At 38.2% G+C, this 20005-nt stretch overlaps 1 protein-coding gene across 1 annotated transcript in view; it reads right to left on the bottom strand.

Annotated features, from left to right (window-relative positions):
* The window catches only part of HERC6 (HECT and RLD domain containing E3 ubiquitin protein ligase family member 6), a 51335-nt gene that overhangs the window by 17932 nt on the left and 13398 nt on the right, over nucleotides 1-20005 (bottom strand). Inside the window, exons 9-15 of the mRNA XM_057728393.1 lie at nucleotides 17774-17898; nucleotides 17023-17082; nucleotides 13780-13867; nucleotides 10486-10675; nucleotides 6917-7071; nucleotides 3151-3264; nucleotides 2390-2497 (exon numbers count right to left, since the gene is read on the bottom strand). Coding sequence (XP_057584376.1) covers nucleotides 2390-2497; nucleotides 3151-3264; nucleotides 6917-7071; nucleotides 10486-10675; nucleotides 13780-13867; nucleotides 17023-17082; nucleotides 17774-17898 — 840 coding nt within the window. The remainder of the gene's footprint in view (nucleotides 1-2389; nucleotides 2498-3150; nucleotides 3265-6916; nucleotides 7072-10485; nucleotides 10676-13779; nucleotides 13868-17022; nucleotides 17083-17773; nucleotides 17899-20005) is intronic.

Here is a 20005-nt window from a genome sequence, read left to right as displayed (position 1 = left end):
GTGTTCTGCCTATGTTTTCCTCTAAGAGTTTTATATAGTATGTAGTCTTACATTTAGGTCTTTACTCCACTTTGAATTCATTTTTGTATATGGTGTTAGAGAATGTTCTAATTTCATTATTTTACATGCAGCTGTCCAGTTTTCCCAGCACCACTTACTGAAGAGACTGTCTTTTCTCCATTGTATACTCTTGCCTCCTTTGTCATAGATTAATTGATCATAAGTGTGTGGGTTTATTTCTGAACTCTCTATTCTGTTCCATTGATCTATGTGTCTGTTTTTGTCCCACTACCATACTGTTTTGATTATTGTAGCTTTTTAAAATAGTCTGAAGTCAGGAAGCATGATTCCTCCAGCTCTGTTCTTCTTTCTCAAGATTGCTTGGGCTATCAGGGATCTTTCTTGTTTCTATACAAATTTTAAAATTAGTTGTTCTAGTTCTGTGAAAAATGCCATTGGTATTTTGATAAGGGTTGCATTGAATCTGTAGATTGCCTTGGGTAGTATGGTCATTTTAACAATATTGATTCTTCCAATCCAAGAACACAGTGTATCTGTCCATCTGTTTGTGTCATTTTTGATTTCTTTCATCAACATCTTATAGTTTTCAGAGTATAGGTATTTTGCTTCCTTAGGTAGGGCTATTCCTAGGTATTTTATTCTTTTTGATGTGATGGGAAATGGGATTGCTCCCTTAATTTCCCTTTCTAATAGTTCATTGTTAGTGTATAAAAATGCAACAGATTACTGTATATTAACTTTGTACCCTGCAACTTTACCAAATTCATTGATGAGCTCTAATAATTGTTTTGGTAGCATCTTTATGATTTTCTATGTATAGTATCATGTCATGTGCAAACAGTGACAGTTTTACTTCTTCCTTTCCAACTTGGATTCCTTTTATTTCTTTTTCTTCTTTGGTTGCTGTTGCTAGGACTTCCAAAACGTTACTGAATAAAAGCAGTGAGAGTGGGCATCCTTGTCTTGTTCCTGATCCTAAGGAGAATGCGTTCAGCTTTTCACCACTGGGGATGATGTTAGTTGCGGGTTTGTCATATATGGCCTTTATTATGTTGAGGTAGGTTCCCTCTATGCCCACTTTCTGGAAAGTTTTTAACATAAATGGGTGTTGAATTTTATCAAAAGCTCTTCCTACATCTATTGAGATGACCAGATGGTTTTTATTCTTCAGTTTGTTAATGTGCTATATCACATTGATTAATTTGTGGATACTGAAAAATCCTTGCATCCCTGAGATAAATCCCACTTGATTATGGTGTATAATCCTTTTAATATATTGCTGGACTTGATTTGCTGGTATTTTGTTGAGGATTTTTGCATGTATGTTCATCAGTGATACTGGCCTGTAATTTTCTTTTTTTGTGATATCTTTTCTAGTTTGGTATCAAGGTGATGCTGGCCTCACAGAATAAGTTCAAAAGTGTTCCATACTCTGCAACTTTTTAGAGCAGTTTAAGAACAACAGGTGTTAACTCTTCTCACAGCAGCATTATTTACAATTGCCAAGATATGAAAGCAAACTGTGTCCACCAGTGGATGAATGGATAAGGAAGATGTGATACATATACACACACATACACACACACACACAGGAATACTACTCAGTCATAAAAAAGAATGAAATTTTGCCATTTGTAGCAAAACAGATGGACTTGGAGGGCATAATGCTAAGTGAAGTAAATGAGACAGAAAGACAAATACTGTATGATATTACTTATATGTGGAATCTAAAAAATACAGCAACTAGTGAATGAAAGAAAAAAGAAGCAGATTCACAGATATAGAGAACAAACTAGTGGTGACCAGTGGGGCAAGGGAAGCAGGGAGGGGCAATTTAGGGGTAGGGGAGTAATCATTAGATATCATTAGATATAAAATAAGCTACAAGCATACACTGTACAACATGGGAATATAGCCAATATTTTTTAGCCAATATTTTATAATAACTATAAGTGAAATATAACCTTTAAAAATTCTGAATTACTATACTGTACTCCTGTAACATATAATATTGTACACCAACTATGATTTAATTATTTTTGAAAAGGTTGATGGGAAATATTACAGTGGAAGAATGTGGTCACCACTGAACCCGCTGATGAATCTCAGCATGAACAAAAATGAAACAAACAGAAATAATGCACTGAAGTGTGGCAAGATGAAAAGAAATCGGGCCTGGGATTTGCTTTAAAATATTATACTTTAGCAAAAATAGTAACAACTACAAAAATAACAAAAATGATAAATGAAGAAAGCATGGCAAAATGTTAATAGCTGCTGAAAATTTGCGCTGGGGGTTAATACACCATTATCTCTATTTTGTATATGTTTGAAAATTTTACATAATAAAAAAGTAAGACATACATACCAGCATTTTTATATGGGAATCAGCTTGTAATAATTTAATTTTGGAGAGCAAATTAAAGACAAATGGAAAATCACTGAAAATAATGGGACTGAAGTTTTCTGCAGATATCTAAAAATGAAAAAGAGATAACAGTTTTGATAATCAAAATAAAAGGAAAACTTCATTCTTTTACCTCACCATCTTAAATTATTTACCTCCACACTTTTTTTTTTTAATTTATTTATTTATTGGCTGTGTTGGGTCTTTGCTGTTGCACACAGACTTTCTCTAGTTACAACGAGTGGGGGCTACTCTTTGTTGTGGTGCATGGGCTCCTCAATGCCATGGCTTCTCTTGTTGAGGAGCATGGGCTCTAGGTGTGCGGGCTTCACTAGTTGTGGCACATGGTCTCAGTAGTTGTGGTGCACAGGCTTAACTGCTCCACAGCATGTGGAATCTTCCTGGAGCAGGGATTGAACCCATGTCCCTTGCATTGGCAGGTGGATTCTTAACCACAGTGCCACCTAGGAAGTCCAACCTCAACACTTTTTAGATTTCATTTTTAAGAATCTATATTACCTAGAAACAAATTTCTAGGAAAATGCATTTGCTTTGTGACTGAAAGATGTTTAAGTTTTCCACAATCATCTACTTTAGCAAATTCAGCACTGCAAAGAATAAATTTTCAAATCTTAATTTATCAAGAAGATACCTACCTAGCTACTAATGTGTTCCCCCTTTAAAGTATGAAAAGCTTCGGAAAGTAAAAATATTATTCTTACCAGGTTTTTATTCCTCCAGATCACTTTTTCTCTCTCTCCATAAAAATCCAACAAAATGGAGAGTTCATTTATGTTGAAAGTATTTTCTGGTAGTTGACAATTATCTTTGTTTACCTTAAAGAGAATATGTGATTTTCATTTTCTATCAGTAAGTGATTTAATCTATTTTTATATATGGTTAGCATATAGATAATTAGAATAGAGCTCTATGAACCCAATGTATTTGTCAATGATGAAGTAGAGCTCTATAAAACTTCCAATTTTTGATCCATAACTTCTCTAATTTTTACAAATATTGTAAAAGATATAAAACATTGGCAGTGGAGATTAGTAAACCAATTCTTAGGACAAAGGTTCACTGGAAACAGTTTCCAGATCTTGAGAATAAAAGCACAAAAAAACTTAGGTACTTTTGACAAACTCGTCCCTTTCTCTATGAATTAATGAATATTAATTTAGCACACACTATTTATCAGGCATGAGACAAAACATAAGCTAAAAATTGTCCTCGTTTATACATCGCTTACTGTCTAGTAGAGTAGTCAGCAAACTCTCAAATCCAGATAGTAATTATTTTGAGCTTGGGATCATACAGTTTCTGGTGCAACTATTCAACCCTGCCATTTTGTAGCATAAAACACCCTTAGACAATAAGTAAATAAGTAAGTGCGGATATGTCTCAATAAAACTTTATTTGTAAAAGTAGAAGGCTGCCCATGGGCATGGATTGCCAACCCATGATCTAGTAGGTAAAAACAACAAGTAATCAGGCACCTAGGATACAGTTTTGATTGGAGAAGGACTTAAGGGGTTCAAGAAGGCTTCCCAGAAGAAGCAATGTGTTAAATCAACGGTGTAAATAAGCCTCCATCACATCCAATTAATCCAAACTAATCCAAGAGATAGAAGGCAGGAAATAAGAAATCTACAAACATAAATTAAGGAAATAAAAAGGAGATGTACAAGAGAGAAGATCAACAAATGAAAAGGTTAGGTCTTACAAAAAACCTTCCTGGTAAGATTGAACAAAAAAAAAAAGAAAAGAAAAGAAAAAGAAAAAAGAAGTAAATAACTAATATCAAGAATGAAAAATGTGACGAAACTATAAAAGGCAATATCCACTTTTTCTAAATGAAAGGACTCCATTACCAATCATCTTTTTAAGTCTTCATAAAGTTTCTTACTTTTAAAATCCCCAATGATTCTATGTCAAACATTTCCCTTTTATACATTATTTTTAAAAAATATTTGACTCCTCATGATTCTTATTTGTCTTCTTAAAACTCTAATCGGCCATTCACAAAAGCATCAAAAACAATAAAATATTTAGGAAAAAATTTAACCAAAGAGGTGAAAGATCTGTACACTGAAAGCAATAAGATTATGATGAAATAAATTGAAGAAAACACAAATAAATGAAAAGATATCCAATGTTGATTGGAAGAATATTGTTAAAATGTCCATACTACCTAAAGCCATCTATAAACTCAATGCAATCCCTCTTAAAATTCTAATTGCACTTTTCACAAAATAGAAAAAAAAATCCTAAAATGTGTATGAGACTGCAAAAGACCCTGAATAGACAAATCAATCCTGAAAAGAACAAAGCTGGAGGTATCACATGTCCTGACTGCAGCTATACTACAAAGCTATAGTAATCAAAACAGTATGGTATTGGCAGGAAAACAGATGAATAGACCTATGGAACAGAAACAAGAGCCCAGGAATAAACCCTCACATATTTGGCCAACTAGTATTTGACAGTGTAACCAAGAATACTCACTGGGGAAAGAATAATCTCTTCAATAAATGCAGTTGGGATAACCGGATAACTGCATGCAGAAGAATGAAAATTGAACCCCAATTTTATACCACTCAGAAAAATTAACTTGAAATGGATTGAAGACTTAAACAGAAGACCTAAATCCACAAAACTCCTAGAAGAAAACATCGGGGAAAGCTCTTTGACACTGGTCTTGGCAATGAATGTGACACTGAAAGCACAAGCAACAAAAGCAATAATTAAGAAATGAGACTACTTCAAACTGAAAAACTTCTGCACAGCAAAAGAAACAATCAACAAAGTGAAAAGGCAACCTATGGAATGGGAGAAAAAGTTTGCAAACCATATATCTGATAAGGGATTAATATCTAAAATATACACAGAAGTCATACAACAGAATTAAAAAAATCAAACAATCCAATTAAAAAATGGGTAGAGGAACTGAACAGATATCTTTTCAAAGAAGACATACAGATGGCCAACAAGTACATGAAAAGGTGCTCAACGTCACGAATCATCAGGGAAATGCAAGTCAAAACCACAGTGTGATATCACCTCATAGGTGTTAGAATGGCTATCATCGAAAAGATAAGAGATAAGTGCGGGTGAAGATGTGCAGAAAAGGGAACATTTGTGCACTGTTAGTGGGAATGTAAATTGGTGCAGCCACTACGGAAAACAGTATGGAGGTTCCCCAAAAAATTAAAAATAGAACTACTATAATATCCAGCAATCCTACTTTGGGGTATATATTCAAAGGAATTGAAATCACTATTTCAAAGAGATAATCTACAGCCCCATGTTCATTGCAACATTATATAGAATAGCCAAGACAGAGAAACAACCTAAGTGTCCATGGACAGATGAATGGATAAAGAAGATATGGTGTACACAAACACATACACACACACACACACAGAGGAATATTATTCAGCAAGGAAATCTTGCCATTTGCAACAACATGCACAGACCATGAGAACATTATGCTAAGTGAAATAAATCAAACAGAGAAAGACAAATACAGTAGAGCATCATTTATATGTGGAATCTAAAAAAAGCTAAACTCATGGAAACAGAGTAGATCAGTAGTTTCCAGAGTTGGGGGCAGGCGGGTGGGGAAGATGGAGAGATCTTGGTCAAAGGGTACAAACTTCCAGTTATAAGATGAATAAGTTCTGGGGATCTAATGTACAGCATGGTGATTATACTGTAGTTAACAATACTGTACTATATAGTCGAAAGTTGCTAAGAGGGTAGATCTTAAGTGTTCTCACCACAGTAAAAAATGGTAACTATATGAGGTGATGTAGGTATTAGCTACAGCTATGGTGGTAATCATTTTGTAATGTATAAGTGTATCAAATCAACATGTTGTACACCTTAAACTTACACAATGTTCTATGTCAGTTACATCTCAATAAAGATGGGGGGAAGAAATATACTACTTTAGAAATAGTGCATTATTACTTCTGAAAAGCACTAATTTCTGTACATAATATTTTCTCCTACTGAGATGGATATTTTGTGGTGAAATTTGCTTTGACTGCCAATTGAACAATTTATATGGTAAGATATAAAAGCATCTTACAATAGCTAATTATTTTTCAATTGAACGATACCAATTTAATTCTGCTCTTTTATTTAAAATGCTCTGGCTCCTCCCTATCCTCCAATAATTATTAGGTTTATTAGTAGCCTAACCTTAGGTTACTTCTGGATTATGTTGTATACACTAATGAAAATGTTGAATCATTCTCATATCTGAGTATTTGTGCCTCTAATATATTATACATAATATGTGATATATTCCACCAGAATTTATCCAGTTAGCAAAACAAGCAAAATTCTGAATTATTAAGGGCTGAATAAAATATTTTCATTCTTGATATAGAAAATAAACCAAAACAAGCCTCCAAATGGCTAAGAACTAAGGGATCTTGATTTAGTAAAATGGTATAAACATTCCTTTAGGTGAACCCTTACCTTATACACTTTTTTCATCACTTCCAGAAGAGCTTTAACATTGCGGTGACTCTGAATGGTTTCAGTCCAAGAATACAGTTGAGAGATGATGGCAGTTTTAAGCATCTGGACCAGTGTGTTGAGAGAGGATTCTTGCAAAGATGCCCAGTACTGCTCTGAGGGGTGTAAAATCAGCCATGATAAATACGTACCCCCTCAAAAAAATCTCCCTCAGCTTCTAAGTTTTTTAATGTAAGAAATAGATCACATTTTCCATTTTTGATGGCATAACCCATAAAATATCTTTTCAAAGGATAACATCCTGGACAACATTTACTACTCACGTATCTGGAAAAAAATTTTTTTCCCTGATTAAGTATCTTTGGAATTAAAAGCTCAAATTCAGGTTTCTGAAAAAAAGTTGTTGATAGTTCATATTTATGCTTGATTACTTGACTGATTTCATGATTTTCAAACTGAAAATTCCATAGGGTATCTGTAAAGTCTGAAAACATACATAGGTGAATACATAAATACAAACGTGCGCATGCAAACACACACACATACACACAAGACATATAATGTCATCAAGGACATTTTTAATCTGTAAAAAATAAAATAATATTATCTATGTTTTCAGGCTTTATGAACATCTGGTATAGATGGATATATTTATAAATTAGCTCAGTAACAATATTTTAATATCACTGAGGTTACAAACTGAATTTTTGTAATTTTAAAAGATAATTCTCAAAAACAAACATATCAAATGTTAAAATATATTTTCAAGCTAATGTAATTAAAATAGTAATGACCCAGATGCATGAAAGGCAGATTAATGTAGCAGAGACTTCACAAATGGACCCAAATACACATGAAACTTTAGTATATGATGAAGGTGGCACTGCATACTAGTGGGGAATGAAACAGATCATTTAATAAATGTGTGACAACTGGAAACTGATCCAGAAAAAAAAATGAAGTTTAATAAAAAAAAATGAAGTTTAAACTCCATATAGTTCAAAGATTTAAACATAAAAATGAAACAATGTCGGGGATGGGTAAATTGGGAGATTAGGATTGACGTATATACACTACTATATATAAAACAGACAATTAATAAAAACCTGTTGTATACCACAGGGAACTCTATTCAATATTCTGTAATGACCCTATATAGGGAAAGAATCTAAAAAAGAGTGGATATATGTATATGTATAACTGATTCACTGTGCTGTACAGCAGAAACTAACACAACATTGTAAATCAACTATACTCCAATAAAAATTAATTTTAAAAGGAAACAATATAAATTCTAATGGGAGCATGGGAAATCTTTAAATTTCATCATGAGGTAAACTTTTTGAGGTATGACTCAAATTCAGAAACCATAAGAGAAAATGTTAATGTAGTAGGCTGCTTAAAAATGTTTAAAAATAATTATGCATGGCAAAAATACCACAAAGTAAAAAGAAAAAAATTACAACTCATACTATGGATAAAGAATTGTCATAAATGTATAGCTGATTCATTTTGCTGTACAGCAGAAACTAACACAACATTGTAAAGCGACTTTAATAAAAATTAATTTAAAAAAATAAAAGAAAACAAGTGATATGGGAAGATGCTGCCAAAAAAAATTGTCTTAGTAGTTTAAAACTTCTAAATAAAAAAGAAAGATACTAACAACAAATGATAGTTCCTAGAATATTATGTACAAATGGAATGGAATACTGGAAAACCAACACAACTTCATTCATAATGAGAAACTTCAAATTCAAATTAAGAGATTCTTGGGAATCCCCTGGTGGTCCAGTAGTTAGGACTCCACAATTCCACTGCAGGGGGTCCAGGTTCTATCCCTGGTCAGGGAACTAAGATCCCATGAGCTGTGTGATGCAGTGAAAAAAAAAAAAAGGGAGAGAGATTCTTCTTTTCAGAATGGTATAGACCAAAGTCTGGTTCACACTGTGGAAGAGTGTGTGGGCTGATGCTCTCATATTTATTGATGAAGTGTAAACTGGTACATCTTCTGTCAAAGCTGCCATGTTGCCCAATTCCAAGGGTGACAATGTGAATGGTAACCACTTAAAGCTGGTTGACATGGTGGCCCTGACTTCTGTGGAGGGTCATTTGGCAAAATCTCTCAAGATTTAAAATGCACATACAATTTGACCCAATACTTTTGCTTTCTGGACATTTCCCTGCCTGTGTAAATTTATATATGTACAAAGAAATGCATGTTAGAACTGTTATAATAGCAAAAATTTAGAAACAACCATTCACGTATAGCCTCCCAATAGAAAACTACTCAGCCATTAAATGGAATAAGGCAGTCGTATAGGTGCTGTAACATAATGACCTCCAAGATACACTGTTTGGTGGAAAAAAGCAGGTTGTCAAAGAATATATGCTACCATTTTTAAAAAAGAATATTATTTCTATGTGTTTTTATAGAAGGTTACTCAAGAAATTCTACTCTGTAGCTGCTTTCTGGGAGAGGAACAAGGTGGCTTATAATTCACCATATATTTCACCTTCATACCTTTTAAGCTTTGAACTTTGAACATTAGCTCAAAGTTGTAAAAGGATATCCTATAGCATTGAATAAAATAAGAACACAAAGTTAAACATTTTTTTCCTCACCTTTGGTCAAAAGGTCTAAAGTTTTAAAACAACATAAACAAAAAGTTTCAAAGTATGGATTTATCTTGACTGGATACTCTATGATTATTAAACTCTGATGTCAAGGCTGTGACCAAGTCTAAGAATTACACATACTTTGTAATGATAAGAGTAATGATTATAATAGCTTTGAAACCATGCAGGATCCTGTGGGCCCCTCCCAAGTGCAAAAGCCTTTCTGTGTCTCCTGTTTCTTGATTGCAGGAAAAAGGCTTCAACTCCCTGGACCTTCCCTGAGTTCCAAGAGGCAGAGTCAAACTGTTAGTAATTAAGAAAGTGAGGGAATGTAGAAAGGAAGGAAAGGCAGTCAAGAAACAATAGTGCAGAAATGGGGCAGGGTCTGGGTTCCTCCTCAAGGGATATATAAGACAGTCTGATACATATCTCTGAGTTCTTCTACAGGAACTAAGATCCCCCCACCCAGGTGGAGGATGGTAACTTCAGACTGAGCACAAGTACCTGAACTGCAGACTGGTTACAACCAGAAGGCTGATGACTGAGGTTCCTGGAGCACCACCCTGTTACCTCACCACCAACCAATCAGAAGAAAGTCACACACTCTGCAGCCTTCCCTGAAAATCCACCTTTAAAAACTCTTCCCTGAAACCCATCAGGGAGTTTAGGTCTTTTGAACACAAACTGCCCGTTCTCCTTGCTTGGCACTTGAAGTAAACCCTTCTCTGCTCCAAACTCCAACGCTTTGCTTTGTTTGGCATCACTGTGCCTCGGGCACACAAACTTGGATTTGACAATAGCTTTAGGTTAATCTTTTCAATAATGCATATACCATACACTCAAACATTTGTGTAGCATTTTGAAATCTAAAATTTGCTACAGCTTCTACTTTAGACAGTGACTCTCTATTGAAAATACAGATAAAACGACATAGAAGTAATCAAACTTACTCAGGACTCTTGAAGATTGGCCAGTCATGTTATAAACAGCCTCTGCAAATGGAACCACCAGAGTCATCCAGTTCTTAGGATCATGCATGACCGGACACTCTGGGAGCAGAAGGAAGACTGATAAAGCTTCTTGGTGCGGAGAACGACATGGAAGAGCTCTGAGCAGATGATCCCTGAGACATGTTGTTATCTGTGGTTGAAACAGGATCAGGGAAAGGCTCAGGATATATTAGATACAGAGTATGGTAAGAAATAAGCTATGGGACCAGAGGTTTCAACTCCACTATGTTCCAAATGGAATAATCATTTAGTTTTCCTGAAACCTACTATTCAAACTCCATTCTCCTTGTATCCCAAATGCCCCTGAAGTGGTATGTGAGAACCATCCACCCTATTTTATATTGGGGTCAATGAAAGAAATAAAAGTGAAATCACATGCCTGGACACAGTGAATAAATCATAAAGGTTGCTCAATTAGAAGGGATCCATACCCAGATCTATCTGACCTACAATCTACTGTGGCAGAGAAAATGGCATATGTTCATCTCGCCAATACCGTTTCGTCTTCCTCCAGGGCTCACAGTTAGATGGCACTGCCCAGCCTCCCCTGCAGTCAGGTGGGGCCATGTGACCAGGGTCTAGCTAACAGAACATGAGGGAAGGTGATGTGTGACACTTCCAGGCTTGGCCCCTAAAGCCTCCCATCTGACCTTTCATACCTTCTTTCCTCATCTGCCAACCAACACAAGAGATCTACTGGAGAATTTCATGGCCCTGGGGCCTAGAACGCCAGAGAGAAAGAGCCTGAGTCACTCCTGAATGAACCTGGGCAGAGGGTGTAAGGGTAGTAGAATTTGCCACCCCCCAAATATGCCATTCCGACAGGAGGATTATTTTAAGCTGAAGGCAAGTAAGAACAAGCAGACATAGAACAAGCTCTCTGGCCTCTCCCATCTACCTGAAAACAGAACATAAATTCCCCTTGTGAAGGTGTCCTCCTGTCCCCCAACTTCCCATACCAGGAAGGGGATGACAACCTTATCAGCAGAGATGAGCTGGCACTCAGGAAGACTACACAGCACACGTTACTCACTAGCCCTTACCTACTATTAACTTTCTTCATATATTTGCCGTCCCACCACCTGCCAACACGGAAGCTCAAAGTCCTTTTCCTTTGTCTTCTCACCGCTCTACAAAATTACGGTTCTTCGCTAAGATGCTTTAGGAACCCACATTCTAACCACTCCTTAAAGTTACTCATCACTGAGTATTTCCCTGCATACGCGGGATGCACATGCTAATAAACTGATTTGTTTTTCTCTTGTTCATCTGTCTTTTCTCAGTGTAATCTGCAAGGCCCCAGCCAATGCAACTAAAATAAGGAGAGGAAAAATCAATTTCTTTCCTTCCCTACGGATGCCTCCTATCCCAACCCCGTGTGGACTTTGGTGTGAGAAAAAAAAAAAAAGCTTCACGGTGTGAACAGGCCATTGAGATCTGGAAGTTGTCTGGAGGCGCTTATGTTTGCAGGAGGTAATCAAGGGGATGTTGGCCCTCGAGCGGGACCCGGGCCATCGAAGGCTCCTGGCCCACCCCCGTTGTGTGTGGAACGTGTGCTCTGCCGCGGTGCGAGCTGTTCCAAGGACGCAGCCGAGAGAGAGTAAGGTGCTGCTGAGACCATCTGGACGGTATATGTGACTGAAGCCAGCAGTTAATGCCTCTATACAAACTTCAAGATTCTGGCAGGCAGGTGCAGAGATCTACTCATCTGCGGCCACCCAAGACAAGCCTTGTGCATTCCCTTGCTTAGTAAACCTGCCACCTTCCAATCTGGAGTGGCTGCCTCTTTCCTCAGTCTCTCCGTATCCCCTAAGCACAGGGGCCAGTTTCTGAACCAACAGCTCATTCATTCTCTCTAACAGATCTTAGATACTCTTCACTATGAGTTGTCTACCTCTACATGTCATACGGGTTAAGGAACATGGTACCTGTAACAATAAACTCTGAAGTACTGTATATTATTATCATTACATTAATGTTCTTCCAATTTGTTTTTTCATATATCTAGAAGAACATGACTTCTGTGGAATGCGAGGAGGTGTACCTGGGAAAACAGTGTCGCAAAGTCAAATAACTTTGAGAAAAATAGGGTCCAAAAAGCTGGTTTCCTTCGGTACGTGACATCATAGAGTATTTGATTTACTTATGTGCATCACGACCCCATAACAGTATGCAGTGTTCCCAAAGCTGCTTCACTAAGAACCCCTTTAGGTAGAGCAGTCTATGAAACTAATGTTTCTTAGAACTCACACTGGGAATAGCACACGAAGCGATCTCTCGCATCACCTAAATATTTATTTTAAAAAAATACTTGGGGCTATATGTATAAATACAGCTGATTCACTGTGGTGTACCTCAAAAACTGGTACAACAGTGTAAAGCAATTATACTCCAATAAAGAGCTTAAAAAAAATATATATATATATATATATACACACTTAATCACATTTACTCTTCTTACTTTTTCATCTTGAAAATAAAAATAAGGACTTCCCTGGTGGTCCAGTGGCTAAGACTAAGCGATCCCAATGCAGGGGGCCCTGGTTCGATCCCTGGTCAGGGAACTAGATCTCACATGACAAAACTAAGAGTTCTCATGCTGCAACTAAAGATCCCACATGCAGAACTAAAAGATCCCATGTGCCACAACTAAGACCTGATGCAGCCAAATAAAATACAAATAAATAAATAAATATTTTTAAAAATAAATAAATAAAAATAGTTTCTACTGCATATTAAGGAACACTCTCCCTCTTTCCCTTCCAAATGTAGGGACCCAAATCGGTATAAAGATGATTTTAAACTGAAGATGTCAGAAATACAGCTGATGGGGAAAGAAGCCTTCAGAGCTTTCCTCATCTGACTAAAGGCAGAGTCTTGGAACAGTGAAGCAGCTATAAATCCCCTCCCTGGTGGGCAGGCAAGCAAACTTCACTGCCAGGAAAAAGACCAAGCACTTGCACTTGGATGAGAAACTGCAGAAACAAACATTATCACAAGCTATCCTGTCTTCCATGTGTCCCCATAAAAGCCCATCTGTCTCCTTGAAAAGTTCATTTGTTTTCCCACAGAAGCCCCTACAGTGTCTGGCATATAGTAACCTCATAATAAACACTAGCCCCCTCCCCGATCACATTCCATCTCACTCAGCTCCTAACAAAATTAAACTTCACCATATTGGTTTCTGTAAAGAAATTCTATTGCTCTATTTCTCAAGTGAATACTGGTTATTACCATAGAAGAAATCCATTCCTTTTCTGTTAACTTCTTGAAGGTATCTCTTGCTAAGTCCACATCAACGGAAACTGTTTCTCCAGATTCTCTTTGGATGCAAGAAATGTTAAAAAAAAAAAACACATAAATTGATGTAAATGAATATTTCTAACTTCATATATCATTATGAATCTTTTTTCCTAAAGCTTGCATTCTTTCGAAATAATCAGTTTACTTGGCACCAAAAACAAAAGTATAAAATTTATGTTCTCCTTAAAGAGAATACATAACAATTTATTATCTCAAGTTTGGGCTACAACAATAGCAAAAGTTCAGTTGCTACGTCTGAGAACTGAAACCATTTACCCTCACATTCAGCCTGCACACTGAGAACTGAAACTCCCTAACCCCCACCTATCTTTATATTTACATTACTTTGGGATTCCACTGTTTCATTAGCATGACTTTACTATTCCAAGACACCTTTGCCCAGGCAAATGGCTTGATTCTTCATTTTAGGAACTTCCTGAAAAGACCCATTAACTCTTCCGTAAAGCTATCAACCGTTTACGCCCTAAAATTCTTTGCATCTCTGGTCTCAAAATCTTTGCCTTGCTGTTTGCAGTTGTCTTGGATGCTGGTATATTTCCTCAATCCTAATCAAGTTCTCCACCCTCCCCTCCCACACTGAAAGACCTGCCTTAATCCAAACTGCTGATTTAAAAAAATTCAGACCTGGCCACTCCCCTCAGAAATACTACCAAGGTTTGGTTTAGGTGTGGCGTTTCCCTGGGTTGTGTTGGTGACATTTGAGGAGACCGCGTTCTGTAGAACGATTTGTCTTTATCATGTACTATTACAAAATATTTCACACTGGCTAGATTAGCAAATCCATTGTAATACTAGGGCTAAAACATTTATGCAAGTACTAAAACAAAGTCCTGTAAATTTCCCTGTAAAATAAACTTTCCATTGCGGCCTTTGACATCTTAAGATCAAACCTTGAATTTTATCACTCCTGTGAAGGACGCATAGATACATTGACACTTTAGAAAGATAATACTCTTAGAGTGTAAAAGATTCTCCTTTATGTAGTGAGAATGAGCTTGAGGCTACGGTGGGGAAGAAAGAGGATATATTGCATGGTAGAGTCCCCTTCTTTCTAGGCTAGAAGGATGGCAAGAAGAGGAAGGCAAAAGGGAGAGAAAGCCAGCAGAGGGAAGCAGTGTCTTGATTTCTCATCTCCTGCCTTTGGCCAGGATATGTAGAGATGAACAGGGATGCCTTTTGGGACTCTAAAATGACAACTGCCTCATGAGCTGCAGTGAAGGGGTAGGGTCAGGTGGGGGGCAAGAATCCTTGACATTCAGCCTCCCTTGGCTTCTCCAGTTCCCAGGTGAAGCTATGGGACCCAACCATTCCTCCAGTCTCCAAGGAGTGGCTGAGAATGCAGCTGGGTTAAGAACCAAAGGGACAACAGGGGGTTACAGAGAAGCGATAAATACCTGCAACAGGGTTAAGCGAATAGAGAGTACCGCCTAGTGGTGCATGTGTGCAGCTACCTTCTGAACCAGTGAGCCAACCTGAGGCCACGTCAACAAGGGAGGGACAGGACCTGACCTAGCAAAGGACTGGGATGAGTTACACTACTGCAGACAGCCCTGCAGGGCGCCACCCTCCAGAGAAGACAGAGAGCAGCCTGAGGGCCCCTTTATGCGGTTATCCCCCGCCTCTCCCTTGTCCCTGCTAAATTAATTAAACAGGGAGGCCATTACACTGCAGTGGCCCTAATGCCATGGTGGCCTATAAAAGTGAAACAGGAGGGAAGGGAGCAGGGCACAACATGCGAAAGAATGACATAGCCTGAGGACATGACATAAACTGATTAGACCCAAATGGGTCCAAGATGGCGGACAAGTCAACTTCCAAGCACCATGACAGTCCCAAGGCTGACCCTGAGGATGAAAGAGTGGGCGGTGGCCCAGTTCTGGAATACTCCGCCCACTCATCAGCCTATGAAATTACCCACCCTTATGAAACCCGACAACCCCCACATGCTGGTGCCTTTCTCACCTTCTGACATGGCCCAGGCTGTCTTTGGAGTGTGTTTCTCTCTAAATAAATCTCTAAACAAACTTCTTACCTGTCACTTTGTCTCTCACTGAATTCTTTCTGTGATGAGACATCAAGAACCTGAGCTTCATGAAGTCCTGAAACCAGGTAATGTGATCTCAGTTGGAAGATCCTGGGTTTTGGCAGGGTTCAAGTCCCAGCCTCGTGGGTTCAAGTCCCAGTCAGGGTTTTGGCCAGGTTTGAGTCTCGACTGCGTGGGTTTGAGTCCCAACTGTGTGGGTTTGAGTCCCAACCTGGGTATAGGCTGGGTTTGAGTCCCGGCATGTGGGTTCAAGTCCCAGTCTGAGGTGCACAGTTTCAAAAGCAAACCAAAATCCAAGCCTGTAAATGCCTCAGAGTTATGAATCAAAACCTAAGGACAACCAATCACAAAAAGCCAACTAGGCTTTAAGCGATAGCCAACCAAATCATTTCCTTTCTTTGTTTCTGTACCTTCCCTATATGTCTCTCCCTGAGCTCCTGGTGCTGGAGCACTCTTAAGCAATTCCAAATTGATGCTGTGTGATTCAAATCGATGTTCGCTCAAATAAACTCTTACAATTCTTACTATGCCGCACTTTATCTTTCAGTAGCTCCCAGGTACAGTATTGGAGTGCATAGAGGGAGGGGAAGAAACAGAAGGCCAAACATTGAGCAATTTAAGAGAGGAAGTGTTTAAACTGCTGAATCAGACCAAGTGTCAAACCAAGTAGGAGAGAAGTTAGATTCTCCTCTGTGGTAGTAAGACTAGTTAAAGATAAAATAAATAGGATCTGTTTTCCTTAGTGATCTCACAGTAAGAACTTCAAAGCACAGCCCTGGCCTCTAAGTACAAAAGCAATGTTAGAATGAACTGATCACTCCTAGATACAATGATTCTAAAAAAACACACCATTCCTGCCAATCAGATACTAGAGGAGGGCAGGGCAGAGGAAGTGAACAATGTAAATGAGAAATTACAATTTGTAGTGGTCCAATAGGAAATTACCTTACAAAAATGGAAGAATTCTGTAACAACCTATGAAGTCTTCAATGTTGGATTTTTTTGTTCATAGATAACAAAATTCACATATTAAAAAGACTGAGTCGAAACATTTCATTTTAAATAGTCCCCAGTGTTTTAAGTAAAGGTAAGTCTTGTGTAAATGTTACCTTTTCTTTAAGAAACTTGCAGTCAGACAAGCAGGAGATGAAAATATCACTCTGATTTCCCTGCAAACGTAATAAGATAAAGTTAAGTCACAACATACTATAAGCATGTCCCTTTCATCTTACTGAATACTGTGTATAACTGATGGCGTAGAATCATTATTAATGAAAATAACTATATCTTAAGAGTCTTCCAAATTCTGGGTATACTTTGCATGTGACTGCTAAATCTCACCAAAACCCTTCATAGTTGATTTAATCAAGTCATCTAGATTTAAATAAAATCCATCCTTCTGAAAACAGAAACTTATGGAGCCCCAGAGAATAAACTGTGAAGCTATAAAAAGTCTGCCTTGGGGAAGGCTTTGTGGGACAGAAGGCATTTTTGATTCACTCCTGCATCTTCCTCACCTATCAAAGTGCCTGGCATCCTCAATATACCTGTTTAAAGAAATGATGAATGAGTGAATACATCAATGAGTTCTTCAAAGTAAGAGATGGTAGAAGAGAACCATGGTTAAAATGCAAATACCTTCATGACAAAGCCAAATCCTCTCTCCTATGTCTAGGTTAAAATGACCAAGGCTTCAGAACCAAGTAATAAAAGCAGTTTCTACTTTTTTTTTTTTTTTTTTGCCTTGCCACATGGCTTGCAGGGTCTTAGTACCCCAAACACCCCAGCAGTGAAAGCGCAGAGTCCTAACCACTGGACCACCAGCGAATTTCCAGTTTCTACTTTATCAGACAAAGCCACCTCTTAGCCACTTCATGTTCTGCACTTCCTCTTGCCACTGTCATCCATTTTTCTGTCAGGGACTGGTTAATTCGGCTTATTTCTGGCAGTGTTTTCCTGGAAACACTGGTAGAACTGGTATCCTTCTGGGAAGAAAAAAAAAAGAATGATCAGGAAAACACACACACTAAGTAGTAAGTAAGACACGGATGGGAGATAGACCCCACCCTCTAAAACAGTGGGGTTTGGTGGGAGGAGCCATGGCCTCAGACTGGCCTGGCTGTTCCACTTCCTAGCCTTGGCCAGTTGCTTGGTCTGAGCCTTAGTTATCATTTTAAAACTGAGATAACACAAAAGAATTGAAAACAGGGACTCAGACAGATTCTTGTATCTCAATATTCATTGCAGCATTATTCACAATAGCCAAAAAGATGGAAGCAACCCACATCCAGCAACAGCATCCACTGATGAATATGGTATATACGCACAATGGAATATTACTCAGCCATAAAAAGGAAGGAAGTTCTGACACATGCTGCAACACAGATGAACTCTGAAAACACTCTGCCAAGTGAAATGAGCCCGATAAAAAAGGACAAATATTGTACGATTCCACTTGTATGAAACAGGTTAATTCATAGACAGAAGGATATTAAAGTTACCTGGAGTTAGGGGTAGGGGGGGAATGGGGAGTTATTATTTAATGGTTAAAAGTTTCTGTTTGGGGGAGAAAAGAGTTTCTGCTTGGGGTGATGAAAAGTTTGGGAGATGGACAGTGGTGATGATTGCACAACACTGTGAATGCAATTAATGCCACTGAATTATACCTTTTAAAATGGTTGAAACAGCAAATTTTATGTTATATATGTTTTACCACAATTTAAAAAATGAGATAACAATACCTACCTCTCTGGGCTCCTGTTAAGATTAAAAGATATTAGGTACACAAAGCCTTTGGATTATAGTAAGTACTCAGTAAATACGTTTCTTTCTGCCCTTTAATCATCCACAGATATTTGCTTTTATATCAGTGGTTTTCAAACTGATAACACAATCACCTGGTGATCTTGTTAAAGCGTAGATTGCTGGGCCCATCTCCACAGTTTCTGATTCAACAGGTCAGGTGTGGAGCTCAAGAATTTGCATCTAGGGACTTCCCTGGTGACTCAGTGGTTAAGAATCCACCTGCCAATGTAGGGGACATGGCTTCGATCCCTGCTCCAGGAGGATCCCACATGCCACGGAGCAACTAAGCCCATGCACCACACTACTGAGCCCACACGCCACAACTACTGAAGCCTGCACACCTAGAGCCCGTGCTCTGCAATGAAGAGTAGCCCCCATTCACCGCAACTAGAGAAAGCCCATGCGCAGCAATGAAGACCCAACACAGTCAATAAATAAATAAACGAATAAAAATAAATAAATAATTAAAAAGAATTTGCCTCTAGCAAATTTCCAGGTGATACTGATGTTGCCAATTTGGGGACCACACTTTCAGAACCATGGTTCTATACAATATTTGAAACTAAATGGCTCAACCACAGGTGTCAGAAATCACTGTCTGGAAACAAAAACCTGTCTTTAATATATTCTTCCAAAGCCATTATACTTCTGCTCCATATTATACCTCTGCCTCCACTAAGCGCATAATAAATCAGGGAATTCTGCATCAGTTTTGTTTCATGCTTAACTAAAGACCTTTTGAAAAAGATGTGTAACCATGACTCCCAAAGTTCCCTTCACCTTCTTGATCTGAGTCCTGGGTGTCCCCTGGAGTTCAATCATGAGGAAGCTTTTTTCTTCCTCCAACATCCCAGGAACCTTCGGACAATGAGGTGCTCCCTACTGGCACTTACAGACCACTTCCTCTACTTTCTTCTTCGAAATCCCGGCTCCTCTGAAGTGCATGACATCAGGCTATCTCGCCTGCCTCCTCTTCTTCTGTAACCACCTCCCAAAGTCCTAGTCACTACCCTTCAGTCATTGAAAATGTGAGCACCTTGCTGACTGTCTTCCTCAGTGCAACCACGCCTCTCATCATGCTTCCTGTTATTCTTGCCAACTTCAGACGTAATGAACACGATTTATTTCCCACCTTGATCTCTCCATTCTTGATCTCATCTCCACTCTTTCCCTCTGCTCCACCTCAGCCACTCAGGCCTTGGATCAGGGTTTCTAAACTGATCCGACTGACATTTTGCAGCAGATAACTCTGTTGCGAGCGGCTGTCTTGTGCATTGTAGGATGTTT

Source organism: Hippopotamus amphibius, chromosome 3 (assembly GCF_030028045.1).
Source record: "Hippopotamus amphibius kiboko isolate mHipAmp2 chromosome 3, mHipAmp2.hap2, whole genome shotgun sequence".
NCBI lineage: Eukaryota > Metazoa > Chordata > Mammalia > Artiodactyla > Hippopotamidae > Hippopotamus > Hippopotamus amphibius.
The sequence above is the reverse complement of the archived record's forward strand: the minus strand, read 5'-3'. Positions and strand labels throughout refer to the sequence as shown.